The sequence below is a fragment of the Mobula birostris genome, chromosome 21 (assembly GCF_030028105.1).
Source record: "Mobula birostris isolate sMobBir1 chromosome 21, sMobBir1.hap1, whole genome shotgun sequence".
Lineage (NCBI taxonomy): Eukaryota > Metazoa > Chordata > Chondrichthyes > Myliobatiformes > Myliobatidae > Mobula > Mobula birostris.
In genome coordinates this window covers 37,869,147-37,891,454 of record NC_092390.1, presented here as the reverse complement: position 1 = coordinate 37,891,454, position 22,308 = coordinate 37,869,147, and the positions used below count along the sequence as shown (strand labels likewise).

The window sequence follows — 22,308 nt, the reverse complement described above, 5'->3', positions numbered from 1 at the left end:
GTAAGGGATTTGAAAGTTGGAGGGGGAGGGGGAGATCCAAAATGATAGGAGAAGACAGGAGGGGGAGGGATAGAGCCAAGAGCTGGACAGGTGATAGGCAAAAGGGGATACAAGAGGATCATGGGACAGGAGGTCCGGGAAGAAAGACAAGGGGGGGACCCATAGGATGGGCAAGAGGTATATTCAGAGGGACAGAGGGAGAAAAAGGAGAGTGAGAGAAAGAATGTGCATAAAAATGAGTAACAGATGGGGTACAAGGGGGAGGTGGGGCCTTAGCGGAAGTTAAAGAAGTCGATGTCCATGCCATCAGGTTGGAGGCTACCCAGACGGAATATAAGGTGTTGTTCCTCCAACCTGAGTGTGGCTTCATCTTTACAGTAGAGGAGGCCATGGATGGACATGTCAGAATGGGAATGGGATGTGGAATTAAAATGTGTGGCCACTGGGAGATCCTGCTTTCTCTGGCGGACAGAGCGTAGATGTTCAGCAAAGCAGTCTCCCAGTCTGCGTCGGGTCTCGCCAATATATAAAAGGCCACATCGGGAGCACCGGACGCAGTATATCACCCCAGTCGACTCACAGGTGAAGTGTTGCCTCACCTGGAAGGACTGTTTGGGGCCCTGAATGGTGGTAAGGGAGGAAGTGTAAGGGCATGTGTAGCACTTGTTCCGCTTACACGGATAAGTGCCAGGAGGGAGATCAGTGGGGAGGGATGGGGGGGACGAATGGACAAGGGAGTTGTGTAGGGAGCGATCCCTGCGGAATGCAGAGAGAGGGGGGGAGGGAAAGATGTGCTTAGTGGTGGGATCCCGTTGGAGGTGGCGGAAGTTACGGAGAATAATATGTTGGACCCGGAGGCTGGTGGGGTGGTAGGTGAGGACCAGGGGAACCCTATTCCAAGTGGGGTGGCGGGAGGATGGAGTGAGAGCGGATGTATATGAAATGGGGGAGATGCGTTTAAGAGCAGAGTTGATAGTGGAGGAAGGGAAGCCCCCTTCTTTAAGAAAGGAAGACATCTCCCTCGTCCTAGAATGAAAAGCCTCATCCTGAGAGCAGATGCGGCGGAGACGGAGGAATTGCGAGAAGGGGATGGCGTTTTTGCAAGAGACAGGGTGAGAAGAGGAATAGTCCAGATAGCTGTGAGAGTCAGTAGGCTTATAGTAGACATCAGTGGATAAGCTGTCTCCAGAGACAGCGACAGAAAGATCTAGAAAGGGGAGGGAGGTGTTGGAAATGGACCAGGTAAACTTGAGGGCAGGGTGAAAATTGGAGGCAAAGTTAATAAAGTCAACGAGTTCTGCATGCGTGCAGGAAGCAGCGCCAATGCAGTCATCGATGTAGCGAAGGAAAAGTGGGGGACAGATACCAGAATAGGCACGGAACATAGATTGTTCCACAAACCCAACAAAAAGGCAGGCATAGCTAGGACCCATACGGGTGCCCATAGCTACACCTTTAGTTTGGAGGAAGTGGGAGGAGCCAAAGGAGAAATTATTAAGAGTAAGGACTAATTCCGCTAGACGGAGCAGAGTGGTGGTAGAGGGGAACTGATTAGGTGTAGAATCCAAAAAGAAGCGTAGAGCTTTAAGACCTTCCTGATGGGGGATGGAAGTATATAAGGACTGGACATCCATGGTGAAAATAAAGCGTTGGGGGCCAGGGAACTTAAAATCATCGAAAAGTTTAAGAGCGTGAGAAGGGATTGAACAAGGGATGATAAAACAGTGTCGAGGTATGCAGAAATGAGTTCGGTGGGGCAGGAGCAAGCTGAGACAATAGGTCGGCCAGGACAGGCAGGTTTGTGGATCTTGGGTAGGAGGTAGAAACGGGAAGTGCGGGGTGTGGGAACTGTAAGGTTGGAAGCAGTGGATGGGAGATCCCCTGAGCGGATAAAGTCGGTGGGAGACAATGGCCTGGTGCTCCTTAGTGGGGTCACGATCGAGGAGTAAATAAGAGGAGGTATCCGCGAGTTGTCGCTGTGCCTCGGCAAGGTAGAGGTCAGTACACCAGACTACAACAGCACCCCCCTTATCGGCGGGTTTAATAATAAGGTTAGGATTAGTGCGGAGGGAGTGGAGAGCAGAGCGTTCTGAAGGAGTGAGGTTGGAATGGGGACAAGGTGCGGTGAAGTCGAGATGGTTGATGTCCCGTCGGCAATTAGCGATAAAGAGATCCAGAGCAGGCAGAAGACCAGAGCGGGGTGTCCATGAAGAAGAGGAGGGTTGAAGACGGGAGAAGGGGTCATCGGTGGGAGTGGAAGAGTCCTTGCCGAAGAAGTAGGCTCGGAGACGGAGACGGCGGAAGAAAAGTTCCGCATCGTGGCGAACAGGGAACTCGCTGAGGTGTGGGCGAAGGGGGACAAAGGTGAGGCCCTTACTGAGAACAGAGCGTTCTGCCTCCGACAGTTGAAGGTCGGAGGGGATGGTAAAGACCCGGCACGGATGAGAGCTGGGATCAGAGGGGGGAGGGGGGAGGCTGGGGGTGTCAATGGAGAGGGGAGGGTTTCTCTCACTCTCCTTTTTCTCCCTCTGTCCCTCTTGCCCATCCTCTGGGCCCCCTCCCCCTTGTCTTTCTTCCCGGACCTCCTGTCCCATGATCCTCTCGTATCCCCTTTTGCCTATCACCTGTCCAGCGCTTGGCTCTATCCCTCCCCCTCCTGTCTTCTCCTATCATTTTGGATCTCCCCCTCCCCCTCCAAATTTCAAATCCCTTACTCACTCTTCCTTCAGTTAGTCCTGACGAAGGGTCTCGGCCTGAAACATTGACTGCACCTCTTCCTACAGATGCTGCCTGGCCTGCTGCGTTCACCAGCAACTTTGATGTGTGTTGCTTGAATTTCCAGCATCTGCAGAATTCCTGTTGTTTTCCTTTTTCGAGTTCAAGTTTATTGTCATTCAACCATACACGGGTATATAGTTAAATGAAACATTGTTCCCCTGAGGCCAAGGTGCAAAACACAATACATATAGTCACACACAGCACAAATAGTTACAATCCTGCATATCATCATCATCATCATGTGCCGTGTCATATGACGTCTACAATCATGGTCTATGACCATGAATTTCCTTGGCAAATTTTTCTACATTGCCGTTGCCTTCTTTTGGGCAATGTCATTATAAGATGGGTGACCCCAGCCATTATCAATACTCTTCACAGATTGTCTGCCTGGCATCAGTGGTTACAGAACCCAGACTTGAGATATGCGCCAGCTGCTCATACGGCCATCCGTCACTTGCTCCCATGACATCACCTGACCCTGATCGCTGTGGGGGGTAGAGCACTAAGCAGGTGCCACACTTTGTCCTAGCACAATCTGCAGGCTATTGGAGGGAAGAGTCATCTTACACCTCCTTTAGTAGAGACATATCTGCACCCGCCACCCAAATCCAGCACATACAGTCACCAAGTAATGTTAGGATGAGTTCCGGAGTGACATGGCCTGAAGATTGACAGGTTGACATAAAGTGTGAGATGCATGTTTATGTAAGACAGTATAAAGTTACAGGCACTGTTATAATAAAACAAGTAGCAGTACAAAGATGTGAACCACAGCAATGAAAGATATTCCAAACTTCTGGTTTAAGATGGTGGTACTGAAGATATGTTACAGTTTACTGGTAGATCATAAGGCAAGAGATTCAACTAAAAACATTCCTTCGAACATTTTTTCTGAAGCAAATTGTGGTGAACTATCGCCACAGACAGTAGGGAGGTTGGTTCATGATGTGTGTGTGTTTTTTTTCCCCTCTCACTTTCTCTGTGCTGTGGTTTTTTGGTCTTTTTCTAAAAATTGAGTTATTCAGTTTCTTGCTTTGTGGCTACTGGTAAGCAGACAAATTTCAAGAGGTATAGTTCGTAAATTCTTTGATAATAAATTGCTTTGAATCTTGAATCTTAAAAATTGACCAGTGCAGGATGAGAGTGTGTCTGTGGGTTGGGGAGTGGTGGGGGGCAGCAGGGCATTCAGACAGGGTGTACATAGCAACACACATAAAAGTTGCTGGTGAACGCAGCAGGCCAGGCAGCATCTCTAGGAAGAGGTGCAGTCGACGTTTCAGGCCAAGACCCTTCGTCAGGATTTACATATGTGCTGGGGGGCAGCAGTGTGTTGTGGAGTTTTTCCCTTTTCCCTTTCACTTTACATTACCCTGTTTCATCTCCATGCTTTTTCTTGTTGTCCAGACCCCTTTCCACATTGGAGTTTTCACTCTATTTATTTAGAAGTACAGTACAGAACAGGCCCTTGCGGCCCAACGACCTGTACCACACAGCAACCCATCTTCTTAAGCCTAGGCTCATCACAGGACAGTTTACAATGACCAATTAACCTACTAACTATTGTGTCTTTGGACTGTGGGAGGAAATTGGAACACCCAGAGGAAACCCACAGGGAGAACTTACAAACCACTTACTGACGACGCCGGAAGTGAACTCTGAACTTCGGTACGCCCAGAGGTGTAATAGTGTCATGCACTACCATGGTGCACTGAGGTTCTACTCCTCGGGTTCCTGTGCCTTATCCTCATACCCAATCCCTTTGCCTTCCCTATTCACATTTTACTGTAACTTTGAACTACTTTGGAAATGTAACCTTCTCCATTCTACTTCCCCTGTTCTTAAAGCCTGTTTTTTTTTCTTAAAGGTTCTTGTGATGTATTTTTAGCTGAGAGACATAGCAAAAAATGTAACCCGGATTAAGATGCTGAAAGCAGTAGAGGGGAGATGAGTGGGGGATTTGTAAAGTCCATAAATTTTAGGGAAAACGAAATAGTAAGACATTGGTAAATGAAAAGCCTCAGATCTGTGGCCTGTGGAGGTGACTGCAGCATAACGCCTCTGGTAGCAAAATTGAAACTGAGGAAAAAGTAAACAAAACTGGACAGAGATCACACAAGAAAACATACCAACATCTTGAGGGAATGGGTTATGAAAATGGAACTCCACTAGTATAGGGAGGATTATATATAGAAAATAACATTTGGAAAATGACACTAAAACCAAATACTGGGACAAGTATTTGAGCTGGTATGCAGTAGAAGTCTGCAACAGATGTTAAACATTCTTACGTTGTAGACTAAGATGTGTTATTGTGATATGCAGCTTACTGATTCCTTCTGACACCTTATTGGTATGTTTAATTTCCCTGCAAAGTTTAGTGCCTGATATTTTAATAATAGTCTAAAACACTGCATGGAATACACTCGGTGGTCACTTTATTAGGTGCTTCATGTACCTAGTACAGATATCCCACCACCAACCCTCCCCCCCCCCCCCCCCGGGTCGACCTCCAAGGGTGTATGTATACAGGATATTTGATTATGAAAGAACACAACAATTTATTTGGTCACATACTGAAACTATTTACACATATATATTCCTTGTTGGGTATTTTGTTGGCAGTCTCAATGCTAATGCAAATAGCTTTTCTATTTCTTTTCCAAACTTTCCTTGTACTATGATGTGGCTTGCTTGGCAGATTTGAGCATTTTGCTAGAAGTCTCAACCTCATAAATTTGTTAATTTTGCAAGACATCAGATTCACAAGTGTTTTGTGAAACAGCTGACTTCGGAATTCTGTCTTAATGTGACGCACCATCCTGAATGGCCTTTCTACATCACAATTCAAATTTGGCAGCACCAAAAGCAGCTTCATCAACTGGCAGAGCTCTTTGAATCTCAACTGCCCTGTGCTCACAGATTTTACCTTGGACAGCTTCCCCCAGAACTCATTAATTTGCAAACTTTTGTAGTTTGGCACCAGTCCTTCAAGGTTAGTTGAGACATAATCCAGGACTTCCAAGTGGAGCTGTTCTCTTGCATCTGCCTTGATCACATTTGGAAATCTCTCTGCCAAAGTCAAAATCTGCTCTGAATTCACCTCATCTTGGCTCTCTGTATTGACCACTGACAGATTTTTCAAGATTTGGTCTCTCATTGGGAACTTCTCCAAGATCTTTTGAAAGCACCTGACATAAAATGCTCTGGCATCTTTGAAGAACTGCTTTGTCTTGTAAGGGGGGAGCTCTCTTGTGCTTCCTTGCCTATCAACTGCCTCCTTGCCAGGTACCCAATAAAAAGCTCCTCATCTGGGCGGTGAACACCAGTTAAACTCACCTCAACATGTCTTTTACAGTCATTTAACCCACCATGGTCAATAGAAAAGTCACTGTTGCAAACAGTGTAGCAAGCAACACTGTCATTATTTTTGACCACTACTAGGCAGAGGTACATTTTAGTGTTGTCTGGGGTGAAGTACGTTTTATATTTTCTTTTTTTTGCAACACTCTGCCATGGTGCTGCAGGACACTAAACTGAACTGATGGACAATGAGAGAGAGAGAAAGAGGTCGACTGTAAAGCTTCTGATAGGTCTACTTAGCACAAAGAGAGACCAATCAGGATTGATTTTCTTTTTTTCTCTCTCTCTCTGTCCCTCTCTCTCTGATATAATTTGCGGCCGTCAGGGAGCCGCTATCAATATGCAGGAGACGAGGGATGTCTGCTGGTAAGTGGGTACTGAGTGTATGTTTGTGGCCGCCTGCTGCTGTAGCTCATCCACTTCAAGGTTTGATGTGTTGTGTGTTCAGAGATGTAACTCAAATAGAGTAATGTCACCTTCCTGTCAGCTGGAACCAGTCTGGCTAATCTCCTCTGACCTCTCTCATTAACAAGGCATTTTCACCCACAGGACTACCACTCTGGATGTTTTCTTGTTTTCGCACCATTTTAAGTAAATACAAGTGACTGTTGTGTGTGAAAAATCCCAGGAGATCAGCAGTTTCTGAAATGCTCAAAACACCCCGTCTGGCACCAACAATCATTCTCCACTCAAAGCCACAGATCATATTTTCCCCCATCCTGATGTTTGGTCTGAACAGCAACTGAACCACTTGGCCAAGTCTGCACTCAGATAAGAGGATCTCAGCAGGCCAGGCTAGTTTTCTATGGAGAAAACTACAATCGACATTTCGGTCCAAGACCCTTCAGTGGTCCTGTACTTCGACTGTACTATTTTCTTAGGTGCTGCCAGGCCTGCTGAGTTCCTCCAGCATTTGTGTGTGTTCTCCATGTCTGCATATTGAGTTGCTGCCACATGATTGGCTGATTAGATATTTGCATAATGATCAGGTGTACAAGTGTACTGAATAAAGTGGGCACTGAGTGTATTTTAGTTGCAAAGTGGCTTGTGCACTGACAGTCACTGCCCATTCTGAATGGTGTCTTCCTTCAATATTTTTCTTTTTCTGCTTCAGCTATAGCTGCTGATTTTATACCTGTCATAATGAAGGGTAACATTTATTTCTAGCATTTTCTATACTGTAGCTGCTTTATTTCTCCACAAACTGCCTGGCCTGCTGAGTTCCTCCAGCATTTTGTGCGTGTGTTGCTCGTATTTCTTCACAAAATCCTTTATTCAAATCCTTTGAAATAGTGGTCCTGGTTCAATGAGAATGATACTGTTGGTTATTTTTGGCTTTTGGATGTGAGAACAACAATGTTATTTTAATCATAGAAATATTTTGTAGTTGTCTCCTCGGTGCTTCATGTCATTTATTATAAGATGGGAGATACAGCACGGCTCAGGTGGTTTCCATTCATTCTCACTGATGAGCAGCAGCGCCATGGTACGCCCGGGAGTATGCAGGGAATTTGAATGGCCTTTTGTTGTTGAAGCCTGACATTCTGTACTTAAACAACATCAAGCAGACAGTCTACTGTGTGCTCCGAACCTTTCTTACTCTGCTAATGATAATACGGTATAAGCCAGAATTTATACAAAATAACAATCTCCCAAGTTCATTGACCTGCAGTGACTTTATTTTCTTTCTTAACCTGTTAAATTTTTCAGAATTTCTTTCGTATATTGCCAGTTTGTTTGATGTTTAGTTCAAATAACAACTTGTATTGAAATGTGCCATTATTTGTAGGAACATTTCAAGGCATATCACAGGGGTGTTATCAAACAAATTGCTTTGAGTTATTAGGACGAATGACTAAAAGGATTGTAAGAGAGGTAAGGTTTAAGGAATACCATTTTAAGAGGACAGCCATTGAAAGAAATTCCAAACATTAAGAGTCTGAATAGCTGAAGTTAACAGTGATCTGCAAAAAGTGGAGATGCAGAGCAGGCCAAGATTAATGGGTGTAAAAGTCAGTTTCTTGTCATAGGCATTCATGCACAGGGTATGAATGCCTTGAAAATTAGCTTTTGCTAGCAGTAGCCTAGTACACTTTTGCTCTCTTTTTACATCACTTATTTAATTTTAAATATACTATGAATTACAATATGTTTCACAACATAATGTATGTTAGTGATAAGAAGCTTGATTCTGACATGAAAAGGCAGAGGACAAACATAAGTTAACGTAAATTATATAGAACTTAAACTTACATGTGTACTAAATAAGCACAGCAACACAAGTGCAAGATTGTTCAAGAGAGAGAGGGGAAAAGAAAACTTGGAAGTTATAGAGAAGGGGAAGAACAAAGCCACAGAAAGATTTCAACAAAGGAATGAGAATTATTACTTTAAGGTCACTGGACTGGAAGCCTGTATTGGTCTGTGAGCATTGTTGAAGGGTGAATGGAGAATGAGGTGCAAATCAGGGTACATGTTTGTATCTCAAATTTTATATAAGGTGGAGATAGAACGCCAGTCATAGAAGCAATAACATTCAACTGTAAAATCAAATAAAAAGTACACAAAATATTCAGCTGTTGTAGAGAGAGAAAAAGTTAATATTTCAATTAATTTGTTATAATGAAGGGGCACTGATTCCAAAAATTGATTTTGTTCTTCTCTGCACACGTGTCAACTGAGCTGCTGAACAGTGCTAGCATTCTGTTTTGATTTTGGATTTCCTGCAAATGCATGATTATATTTCTTCAAATTTTTTTTGTGTATGCACTGTCTCTCCATGTGTTACATGTACATTAATGGCAGTATATACTTGGATGATGTCCACAACTCGTGTACATATAGCCATGGCAAAATCACGTCAGATATGAATATTAATGATATGCACTGGAGAGGGTGCAGAGGCAAATCACAGGGTGTTGCATGCATGGGATGGAACTTTCCAGATATGAGGATAGGTCATGTTTTTACTTAAAGCAGAGGAGGCTGAGGGGGCAACTGAGAAGGATATAAAACTGCTGGATATAGATAGGACAGACAGTAAGAAATATTTCCCCAAAGCGGAGAGATCTAAATCCAGAGGGTAAAGTGTGGTACATTTCAAGGGGACTTGAGGAAGAAGTTATTTATCTTGAGAATGGCTGGAATCTGTGTGGTCAGTAGAGGCAAATCTGGTCTGAATATTTGGCATCCAGATAAGCATTTAAATTGCCAACACATAGAAAGCTAATGAAGTCCTGGTAAATAGGATTAGTATAGTTATAGTCCATACACAGTGAGCTGATGGGCCTGTTTCTGTGATGCATGATCCAATGAATATTTTACATGCAAATTTGATATGTGTTCATGTTTATTTATATGCAAGCATAATGTATGTGCCTGACTAAATAATGATTTGCAATAATTGATGGACTGAATGCACTTTGAATTTGTCATTAGAGCAGTTTCACATGTTATTACGTCAAGCTTTACAGCTATTGACTTGTAACCACTTGCTAAATCATGACAATCATGGATAATCCTTTTAAAATCATAAGATTGTTTGAGGTTGGAGATCAAGAAGGATCACAAAGACGTTCATTTTTCAGGAGACACCTTATCCATGCAGATTGTGTTCGTCATTGGTTTGGGACATCTCAAGTAATCTCCCTTCAGTGAACTCACTTACACGTGAACCTTAGGGCTCTTGCATGTTATTATTCCTGTATCTGATAAATCACCTGGTAAGCCAGAACAAAGCAGGAAAAATAATGCTTTGGATTATTTAACATTGGTCGAACTAACTTTAGGGAAAGGAAAATTGAATGAGCTTATAGAGGCCATTGAACACCTTCAGAGTATCAGTGGAAGTTTAAGATTATTATGCCAATTTCACACTGCTTGTGGAAATCTAATGGAAAATGTTAGAACCACTCAGCAGGTCAGGCAACGTCTCTGGAGGGAGAGACAGAGATAATGTTTCAGAATCGATGAAGGATTGTTGATCTGAATGAAGCATTAGCTCTGTTTCTCCCTCAGTTTTTCCGTACTATACTAGGAGTGGGCTCTATAATATAAACATTAGGATCTGCTTTGTATCTCCATCTAAGGCAAACAATAACACTAAAGGGTTATTAAATCCCCAAAATATTTTTCAATAGCTTTGAATTTTTGTTGATCTCTGTAATAGTGCAGAAAGAGTAACAAAAAGTCTTACAGATGCTCATGAAGCTTTTAGCCGAAACTTTGGAGTCACAGAAAAATAAAAGTCCAGGAAAATTAGAGCTTTCTTTCTATGAGTGATTATTCTGTGAGCTCTTCAGCTAACAGCTACAGTTTTCATGATTTTTCCCTCTTTCTCACAGAAACTAGCTGGCTGTGTTTTTGCTTCAGGATTGTTTATTGTCATGAGTGTAAGGAAAGAAATGATTGTTACTCTGGATCTGATGCAGCATAGAGAAAAACAACACAATAAATATAAAAGAAATCCTATGAAGCACAATGTACAAGTAATACATAAGATTAGCTTACATACATGGAGTCATTGTATGTTTATAAAGTGATGCTAGGTGCGGCAGTTTCCAAACATAAGGTGACTCTGACATGAAATGATAAAGTGACGGAAGTGACTTTTTGATAGAGGAACTCTTTTTATTTAGGTAGCATAAAGACTTATGAAAACACAGTAGGACAGTGACTGTGGCAGTGTAGATATGAGGTGTGTGGAGTAAGTGTAAAGTGCTGGATTTTCATTCAATAAATTCCCATTTGATAAAGTCACTGATCTGACATGTACAGTAAGGTTCTTGGATTGGAAAGGAGTAGATGGGCCTAATAACAACAAATGGGACTAGAAAAGATAAGGCCATGTATTTCAATGACTCTATGTAACCGAATTAAATGAAATGCAAGAACGTTCATATTGACAAACAAAAAATAGACTACAACATGTTTTGGAGCAAGTTGCAATGTGACTCTCTTTTTCTGTCCTAGGACATCCATTTTTCTGCATTTGTTGATAAACAGACTGGGTACACAACCTTGAACATCCTAGCTGCCCCTCTGGTACAGGGGAAGGAAGTATTAGCAGTTCTGATGTTGGTCAACAAAATTGGCGAGCCACAGTTCACAAAAGAGGACCAAGAGGTAAAAACAGATAAGAACGTAAGATTTTTGTGCAAGTCTTGAGAACAAATCGAATCAATTTACTGATAATCTACTTGTGTGTATTTTATATTCCAAGGTTTTCACAAAGTATCTGAATTTTGCATCACTAGCACTGAAATTCTCCCATGTCAATTACCTCTACAATGTGGAACAGCGAAGGTCACAGGTAATATTTTATCAAATTATTCCTTTCTTTAATGCTCACACGTTATATCTTATTGAAAGGGTGATATTACATTTAATAAACTAATATTATGGGAAGGAAAATAACATGATGGAGTCCAAGCAGAAATTCCAAAATGCCAAGATTCTTCCTCACAGCTGATAAAGCAATCAAAGTGATATGATATTACTACTATACATTAATTCTCAACTGTTCATACTGCTCAAGAATCACAAAAATCTTGCATGCTTTATTTCTATTTCAATATTTATGATCATCTCATATCAAGTCATTAAACAAATAGAAACATTCACTTTCATTACTTCGCGATTACTTTGCAAATAGTGAGTACCTGAGCAGATGTTCTCAAATGGTGGACACCAAAATGTTGCAATGTAAATCTAGTACATGCATAACAAACAGCAAAGACAGCATCTCAGCTTCCCGTGTCCAGTGGATTAGTTCAATGTTATGAGGGTCCGCTTCATCTAGTCATAAACGTTGGAACACCTAATGCACAGAGGAGGTGCTGTCAGCTTTCTCATCTTCAGTTGTCAAACTCAAATTGTTACCATGAGAGATGAGTGACTGCATTTACCTTCATTGATACATCTCAAGATGGATACCCACTCAAGCCAGTCATCAGGCAAGCTGATCCATTCCACTTGTTAGCAAGAAATGGCTGTGTCCCATCCACAATAACAGTCTGGACTCCAGCAGCATCCCGGATGAGCACTGAGACTTGCATTCCAGAATACTGGTCTCAAGGTGTGTAACAATAATATACGAGTAATAATGACACCTATGTACCGAAGTAGAAAAGTGCCTCAGTTTGCACTGTGTACACATTTAGTTCACCAAGTTTCTACTCTGTCTGTTCGGAGAAGTGGATTAAGTTGGTGTTGTATTCATTAATGATTAAGAAAAGTGAGTGGCAATCTTATTGAAACATACAGGATCCTACGAGGGCTTGACAGAGCAGACATTGAGATGATTTTGTTAGAAGAGTTTCAAATGAGGGGACTTAATTTTGAGATAAGGGGCTGATCATGCATACATTATAGGCATCCGTTAGCCTCGTGAGACAATGGATTTGCGCCTTGGAAGTTTTCCAGGGTGCAGGTCTGGGCAAGGTTGTATGGAAGACCAGCAGTTGCCCATGCTGCAAGTCTCCCCTCTCCACGCCACCGAATTTGTCAGGATCAGTTCCTGTGGATTGGAGGGTGGCTAATGTTGTCCCTCTCGTCAAGAAGGAAGGAAGAGAGAAAACGGGGAATTATGGACCGGTTAGCCTGACGTCGGTGGTGGGAGAGATGCTGGAGTCAATTATAAAAGATGAAATTACGACACATCTGGATAGTAGTAACAGGATTGGTCCGAGTCAGCATGGATTTATGAAGGGGAGATCGTGCTTGACTAATCTTCTGGAATTTTTTGAGGATGTAACTATGAAAATAGACAAGGGAGAGCCAGTGGATGTAGTGTACCTGGACTTTCAGAAAGGCCTTTGATAAAGTCCCACATAGGAGATTAGTGGGCAAAATTAGGGCACGTGGTATTGGAGGCAGAGTACTGACATGGATTGAAAATTGGCTGGCTGACAGAAAACAAAGAGTAGCGATTAATGGGTCCCTTTCGGAATGGCAGGCGATGACCAGTGGGGTACCGCAGGATTCAGTGCTGGGACCGCAGCTATCTACAATATATATTAATGATTTAGATGAGGAGGTTAATAGTACCATTAGCAAATTTACCAATGACACAAAGCTGGGAGGCAGTGTGAAATATGAGGAGGATGTTATGAGAATGCAGGGTGACTTGGACAGGCTGGGTGAGTGGGCAGATGCATGGCAGATGCAGTTTAATGTGGATAAATGTGAGGTTATCCACTTTGGTGGTAAGAATGGGAAGGCAGATTATTATCTAAATGGAGTCAAGTTAGGAAAAGGGGAAGCACAATGAGATCTAGGTGTTCTTGTGCATCAGTCACTGAAAGCAAGTATGCAAGTACAGCAGGCAGTGAAAAAAGCTAATGGCATGCTGGCCTTCATAACAAGGGGAATTGGGTATAAGAGCAAAGAGGTCCTTCTGCAGCTGTACAGGGCCCTGGTGAGACCACACCTGGAGTACTGTGTGCAGTTTTGGTCTCCCAAATTTGAGGACGGACATTCTTGCTATTGAGTGAGTGCAGCGCAGGTTCACAAGGTTAATTCCCGGGATGGCGGGACTGTCATATGTCGAAACATTGGAGCGACTGGGCTTGTATACTCTGGAATTTAGAAGGCTGAGAGGGGATCTTATTGAAACATATAAGATTATTAAGGGATTGGACACGCTGCAGGTAGGAAGCATGTTCCCGCTGATGGGTGAATCCAGAACCAGAGGCCACAGTTTAAGAATAAGGGGTAGGCCATTTAGAACGGAGTTGAGGGAAAAACTTTTTCACCCAGAGAGTGGTGGATGTATGGAATACTATGCCCCAGAAGGCTGTGGAGGCCAAGTCTCTGGATGCTTTCAAGAAAGAGATGGATAGAGCTCTTAAAGATAGCGGAATCAAAGGTTATGGGGATAAGGCAGGAACCGGATACTGATAGTGGATGATCAGCCATGATCACAGTGAATGGCGGTGCTGGCTTGAAGGGCTGAATGGCCTACTCCCGCACCTATTGTCTATTGGAAGGGCATTAGGTCCCATGCAGCTTGGCACCGGTGTCATCACACAGCAATGTATGGTAAGGTGCCTTGCTCAAGGACACACACGCTGCTTCAGCCAAGGCTTGAACTAGCGACCTTCAAATCACTAGACGAATATTTTAACCACTTGGCCACGCGCCAACACGTGTACATAGATACGTAGAGACTTCTCTTCAGAGAGTAGTGAATCTTGGGAAATCTCTACCTCAGAGAATTGCGGTGCCTAGATCATTAGAAATATTTAGAGTGAGATAGCTACATTTTTGAGAGGTCGGGGGACTGAGGGCTGTGGGAATTTGGCACTGAGCAGATGTTGAGGCCTGTGATAGATCAGCCACATTTGCACTGAGTGGTTATGCAAGATGGTGTCCTTCCACTATTTTCTGGTGTTCTATGAATTAAAATAGAAGAAATCAGGTCTAACTGATTCTGCTACAAAGAACCAATACCCTCTGCGGGGGAAACAAACTAAGTCGGACCCTGACTCCACCTTTCAGTAAAGCTGTCTGTGTAAATAAAGCCTTCGAAACTACAAAATTATCCCTGACCTCTGAGCTCTATTCAGTGTCACATCTCTTTAATGTAATACCCGGAGATTTTCAAAATCCATGTACAAGTGAGCGCTATTAGCCTTACTAGCAGGGATAGGAAAGATAATCTTGCATCAGTGGATTTTCAAATTGACCTTTTGGTCCAGGGCAGCAATCCCACCGGTTTCCTTTCCCTACTCCTTACTCCTCACACTGTTGCAACGTTCTCTCCCACAAATGCCCACCAAATACTCTTGGCTTCTTCTCGCTATTAACCTACACTGGGAGAATTTGCAGGAGTCAATTAATTCACTCAGCATGGTTTTGGGATGTGGGAAAATGGAGCAGTTTGTGATGAAAGGATGTATCTGAAATCAGGTCCTTGAACTGTGATGCAGTTGTACTAACTGCTGCATCAACATACAGGGCAAATGTCTGTACCATTGTTAACTCATTTACTACGGTTTCGCACATAGCTTTGAATTGGGTATTTTCATGGCCCAAGGAAATAATTTCCTATTTGATGCTCAAAAATTTGTAAACTGTGAATAAATTGGTTTGGGCACATAATCTATATGCTACCATCGTAACCTTCCTTAGACCTTGGTCACCATCAAAGAAAGAAGATACAGGTCATTCTGTGTTACAAATACCCAACTATGGGCACCCCTATGTATAAATGAGCTATCATGATCTTACTAAGTTCAAATGTCTGACAAACAGACATACATCCTATCTCCCTTCTAGTCATTGTTCTTTATTCTCAGTCTAGTGTGCTTTTGGTGCCATTCATTCAGTTACTGAAGGGATATATTTACCACGTTGAGTGGTTTTTTCTGCATTTTCCAACTTAAGGACCAAATCAACTTGTGGACGTCTGTAATAGCAGAACTCATTTGCTACCTGGGGATGGCTTGTATATATCAATGTCCATGTTGATGTTTTTCAGGACACATCCAGTGAACTGCATCCAGATTGAAGCTGGCACCCACCAGAACCTCTGGATATGATTACAAATCAACTGTTTGGTTCAATGCTCCTTGTATCTTCCAGTGAAAAGATTCAGGATCTTTTTTTTTGTGCCTCGTGCACTTGTCGTACCTCCTTCAGTTTCCCATATTTGCTGGATATGGTGATGTAAATAATTCATTATATTGGACTGTCCACATATGATTTCACAGAATTCAAATCACACAAGATATCAATCTAGATAGGCTACACCTAGATCTGGGAAACGTATAAGGTTTCTTTTCTGGGCCTATTCAGTAGGAGTTCTCCTATCACCTTTCAGCACAGCAACTCTATATTACTTATGAATATCATGAATATTGACTGGTCATATGTACAAGAGAAGGTGGGAAAGGAATAGTAGAAACGATCTTGAGTTTGCATAGCCCACTTTTGTTCTGGTGTTCCAAAATTAGCTTGTTTTTCTTTCATGCATAAGACTAGCCTTCCCCCAAAAAACAATGCCTTCACACTCAATGGTTCCTGAGCTCTGAACAACTCTTTGAATATTCATCCTTTAGGTACTTCACAATTCAAGTTGTAAACCAGATTTACCGATAAGAATTTCTTCTTCCTCATGCATCCTGGTAAATGTATTTTTGCTCTCTATCAACAGATTCTGCTATGGTCTGCTAACAAGGTGTTTGAAGAACTAACAGATATTGAACGTCAATTTCACAAAGCTTTGTACACGATTCGACTTTATTTAAATGTTGAAAGATATTCGGTCGCTCTGCTGGATATGACCAAACAAAAGGTAGTTGTACTGTGGATTCTGGTTAACTGGGACACATTGGAACCAGTGCATTTTGGCTCAATGAAGCGGTTGCCTCAATTGCCAAAGTTTCATGGAAAGTTAAAAAGATATAAAGGCAAACTGAGTAACAAATCAAATTAAATACAGAACAAATTAGAACACTATCAATGCTACTGTAGTACTATAAAACTGCATTAGTTCCTAATGGTTATCAATGTAGGAATTTGTCCAGTGTACACAATGAACAAAGTCAATGTAGACGCCTAGTGCAGATAATGTACTGCCTTCATACAATGCTATCAATAACTACATCCCTCAAATCTTCATTTTCACTGTAACATTCAAGATCATTGTTGACGCCTTCAAATTCTTTGTAGTTCTGTTGGAAGTAGTGAAATTGTTTCATTTTCATTCCTGGCTGTTCCTGCCATCTCCAAGTCTGAATGCTTGAAATCACAGTGAGCAAAACAGCTCAGAATTGTCTTGTTGCTTATTTCTCACTAACAATGACAAAACTCATTGCTTTCTGACCATAAACACATGCAACTGATGCCATTTTAAGAACTGTTCACTCTACACACAGCCGCACAACTGCGTGCGACTGATGCTATATAGAACCTGCTTGGCAACAGCCTCCTGCCATAATTAAGCGACATCCTGTCCCAAATAAACAAAAGGAATCCCTTTCATTTTCTTAATTACAATTTTGTTCTTTAAGAGTTGTCCGAAATAAGTGGCTGTTCTGATGAACTGATGGCCCAATCAACTAGAATCCACTGTATATCATTCTTTGGACGATTCTTTACAATTACCATCCACAATCAAAAAGCATGAATATGAATTATTGAATTAAATACATATTTAATGAAATGCAATATGTATCATAGGAATTTTTTGATGAATGGCCAATCCTGATGGGTGAAGTCCCCCCTTACAAAGGTCCAAAGACCCCAGATGGCAGAGTAAGTGTACAGAAAATATATCTCCATCTTTTGCATAGTCAGTTTCCAAAATATATCATGTGTTTCTGTACCTCTGACAAATAACTGTCTCTCAAATTATTCAGGAAATTAACTTTTACAAGATCATCGATTATTTGCTGGAGGGAAAAGAGGAAATTAAAGTCATCCCGTAAGTATTAACACTGTTTTACATAGTAGCAAGGCCTATTTCCCAAGACAGGACAAGGTATAACTCTACCGCTATTTTTTCCATTAGGTCTCCTCCAGCAGATCATTGGTCCCTTGTGAGCGGCCTGCCAACATATGTTGCTGAAAATGGTTTTGTGAGTAGATTTCTATAAGTTGTGAATAACTTGTTATATTTATATGATTAAAGGAAGTTAGTATTATACTTTTCATACAGTCTATCATTACATAAGTGAATGGGTATTCAAGCAATCAAGGGATTGGTAACCAGAATTCCAATCATTAGTGAAAGGGTCTGTACTATTAGTTTTCCTTAATGTATGATGGAAGAGATTAGAGTTTAGCTGTGCAATAGCACTTTAGATTGTAAATCTATTTTACAAACAAAATCATTAGTGTAAATAAAAAGGATTTGCCTAAAGAATATGCCATAACTAATAAAATAAGTTGAGTTTATTACAAATGAAAGAAAACGGGCAGATGCTGGAAATCCAAGCAACACACACAGAATGCTGCAGGAGCTCAGTGGATGCTGCCTGGCCAGTTGAGTTCCTCCAGCTTTCTGTGTGTGTTGCTTGGATTTATTATATGTCATTTATATTTCCAAAACAAATTTCAAAATGTCACTCAGCTGATATCTCAATTTTTTGGAGGTCTTTCCCTACATGAAATGCCATTCTCTTGCATAGGTTTCAGGAGCAATCTTTATTTTGCTTAATTATTTTTTTATTTATTGAGATATACCACAGAATAATCCCTAATGGCACTTTGAGTCGAGCTGCCCAGCAACCCTTGATTTAACCCAGACCTAATCTCAGGACAATTTGCGTTAAACAATTAACCTATCAAATGGTAAGTCTTTCAACTGCGGGAGGAAACTGGAGCACCCGGAGGAAACTGGAGCACCCAAAGGAAACTCACACCTTTACCAGGAGGATGTACCAACTCCTTTCAGGCTGTGGTGGGTCTTAATGCATCAGACCTGATGATTTATGCAATGAACAATATCCTCCTTTACCATGTAAACTGTCTCAGCCACGAGGGCTCCATATACTGTGGTTGATGGAGCCCTAACCAACAACTCCTACATTTCCTTCACTTCTGCTTTCTTCTCCCCTCACCACCCACCTCTCTTCAGACAGAACAGTGATGTTCTCTGTGGTCCTCGGCTTTCCCCCACTCGACTATGCTTCCAGCGTATCATTCTTTGTCATAGCAGCTGCCATGAGATCCCACCGCACCACCTGCCACATCTTCACTTTCCCATTCCTTTCTGCTTTTCACAGAGACTATTCTCCTCATGACTCTCTGTTTTGATTATCCTCACCTACCCATCCCTCCTGGTTCCCAGGCATATTCCCCTGGAACTGTAGGAGATACCTCACCTGTCCCTACACCACCTCCCTCACCACCATCCATGGACTAAAAACAGCCCTTCCAAGTCAGACAAAGATTCACAGGTACCTCCCCTCCAACCTTGTTTGCTGTATTCGGTGCTCTTGATGTGAACTCCCTTACCATTGGCAAGAGCAAGCGTAGACTGGGTGACCATATTGCGCTACACCCACACTCTGTCCACAGGGGCAATTATGATCTGCCATTTCAACATGCCTTCAGCCTTCTCCACTGCTAGGGAGAGGTGCAATGTCAGCCAGGAGAACAACATATCATATTTTACCTGAGTGGTTTACAACTCAAAGGTATGAACATTGATTTTTTTTTTCAATTTCAGATAGCCGATGACAGCTGTGGTTCTTTCTCTCAGATTATGATCTATACAGTTTATCTCTGCCTCCTTCCCACCCTCCAACAATACCCCCGCTGTCATCCAGATTTGTTCCTCTACCCCGCGCACACATATCACGCCCCACACAGAACAGCCATTGAGTTTCCTATCCCCTCCTCCCACTCAATTAGCCCATCATCCCACCCTGATACAATTCTGCTTGCAATCTTCCTTACTTACCAGATTTCAGATCTGATTATCAGATCTTGTGCCCACTCTTTTTTTTTCTCTCCTGTCTCTACCAATCATCCACCAGCCACTATCTCCTACCTCCACCCTTCAATCTCCTTCACCCCTCCCTCTCACCTCCTTTTCCAACTGTTTCTTCTCTGCAGTCATAATGCAGGGTCTCAACCTGAAATGATGACTATCCATTTGCCTCCACAGATGCTACCTGACTTAGTTCCTCCAGTAGTATGTTTTCTTTTGTTTGTGGTTCATCTTCCTCTTGTTGCCTTTGGCTGAATATCTGCTTCCTTACCTGATCTTGCCACCGAAGGAACTCATTCCACTAATGGCCTTACCTGACTGCTGACGACTATTCACCACCTTTCACCTTTTCCTTGGTCACAGGGTGGACATATCACCCTCCACTTGTGTTTATCAGCTGTTGCCAAAAATTTATCCTGTTGCTTGTGAGGCTGCCTCTACAATTGGTACACATTCATTGTTGCGGGAATGTCAACCAGCAGTAACTCTCTTTACTATTTTGTCTTGAATCTCTATTGCTTTTGCTAAATTCTTAGAGTTTTGGTCCATAACTACTTTTGCTCCTTTTCCTGTTTTATTCTCTTTTTTCTTTCTAGATCCCTATGTGTACCTGCTTGAATCCTTTGTTCCTCTCATTTTATCCAATGTTCTTGCTGATTGGAATCAAAAAAATCTTACAGGACTAAGTGTTCGGAAAATATCTACTCAGGACCATATATATTCTTTAAAAGGTGTAGGCTCATAACCTTGCTTACTCCCACAACTTTTCAAACCAATTCTTGTCCTTAACAAGATATACCGAAAAAGCTCCATTAAATCTAATTGCATGCCCTTTTCAGGCAATGCATTCTTTGTGAAGTGATTTCCTCCTGTATGTCATTATTTTAAAACTATGAATGCTTGCAGGCCCCTTTAAGACTCATTTTTAGCCTTCTGTAGTGAGAATTAGTCCAACTTCTCCATGTCTTCATATAAATGCAGGCCTCATCCCTGAAGTAAATTTTCAATGCATTTCCTCCAATATCTCAGCATCTTCCCTAGGTTGAGATATCAGATTTTACACAATGTTCTGGTTCTGGGCTGATCAGAGATTTTTAAATTGAGACCATCTTGTAAAAACAATGTTCTTCAGTTTCACAATAGCCACCTTTTAAATGACAGAATGAAGGCTGCCTGCAAGGAAGCAGTTCATGTTGATAAGCTTATCCATCAGGAATTGAGTTCCATCATTAAGTGTTTTTTTTCCATGGTAGTACGCTTCCTGCATATAACCGTCTGTAATTCAAAGCTGAACTATTAATTTAGCATTATGCTAAGTACAATGTGCAATGCAGAATTAGGCCATTTGGCCCAACCATTCCCTGCCAGGATTTGTGCTTCAATTAGCTCTCCTTCAGCCTTTTCTCATCTGTGTTGCTCTATTAATTCTTCATTTGGTATAATTGACATAAGTTGCCGGCTGGTGGCGCAGTGGCATCAGCGCTGGACTTCAGAGCGAAGGCTCCCGAGTTCGAATCAAAGTTGGGCCACCCGCTCCCCGAGCACGCTTCCCATCTGTGCTTGGTTGAGCGTCGAGCTAGCCACTCGGCCTCGTGAAAAAAAAAAAACAAGGGTCGAGTCAGGAACGTTCATATCGTGACCCGGTTAATCTGAAAGGAGACCAATCCTGACACTACGTGCTAGACAAGAATGGCTGACTGTCTGGTGCGACACGCTAGGAAGGACACAAGTTAATCACAGTTTATCAAAAGGGAACATTTTCAAAATTTCTATCAGCAATTTCTGAATGAAGATAAGGCAGAACTGGTAGATATAGTATATTTGCATTTTCAGAAGATATATATAAACTGCTCCACAATGGATCAATACAAAAGACATTGATTCAATATTTGATATTTTAATAGATAAAAATTAGGTAGCGGATAAAAAGCAGAGAATAGGAATCAAAGGATTATTTCCTGAATGGAATCGTGGCGAGCAAAGAATCGTTGGCTGGATTTCAACTATTTGCGATCTTTACCAATGACTTGCCTGAGGGACTGAGTATAAGGGATGGATTTTCTGTTGACACTTTTTTCCATTGACTTCAAGGTGCTTTTTGAGAGTGGCTCCAACTCATTGGTTAATTATCCTCTCTGACCTCTGGCCAACTCCGTGCGGCATGACCTTGAGAGCCAACGGTCTTCTGCCCAAGAACTCTCAACTGTTGGAAAAACTGATCATTCCAATTGGCATTGTTAGCTTGTTTCCACTCCAGATGGTCCCTGCATGTTTTCCAGGAAACATTAATGACCTGGCCAGTAGTTTTCCAAGTTGGATCCTTCTGCTGATTATTCATTAAGCCATGCAGGACCCACATGGAAAAGTTTCCTAGCACACTCTCCAGCAAATCTGTCACCACTTCTATTCCACAGACTCTCAGTTTTACACAATGCTACATACTGTAAAAGACCTGTAATATCACATGGGATAATCTTATAGGATAATGTAATATTACATGGGATGTCATGATAGCCTCACACTATTACAGTGGCAATGACCAGGGTTCAAATCTGCTGCTGTTTATTCACTCTTCCCATAACCATGTGGGTCTCCTCAAAGGGCTTCCAGTTTCCTTCCATATTCTAAAGGTGGATGGGTTAGTAGGTTAATTGGTCACATGGTGTAATTGGGCAGTGTATGCTCGGTGGGCTAGAAAGATCTGTCACCATGCTGTATCTCTAAAT

General features: G+C 42.1%; 1 protein-coding gene across 1 annotated transcript in view; it reads left to right on the top strand.

The window, feature by feature from the left end:
- Positions 1-22,308, top strand: part of pde6c (phosphodiesterase 6C, cGMP-specific, cone, alpha prime) — a 40,192-nt gene that overhangs the window by 1,562 nt on the left and 16,322 nt on the right. Inside the window, exons 2-7 of the mRNA XM_072239747.1 lie at positions 11,113-11,265; positions 11,363-11,452; positions 16,298-16,438; positions 17,326-17,400; positions 17,505-17,569; positions 17,657-17,723. Of these exons, the coding sequence (XP_072095848.1) occupies positions 11,113-11,265; positions 11,363-11,452; positions 16,298-16,438; positions 17,326-17,400; positions 17,505-17,569; positions 17,657-17,723 (591 nt within the window). The remainder of the gene's footprint in view (positions 1-11,112; positions 11,266-11,362; positions 11,453-16,297; positions 16,439-17,325; positions 17,401-17,504; positions 17,570-17,656; positions 17,724-22,308) is intronic.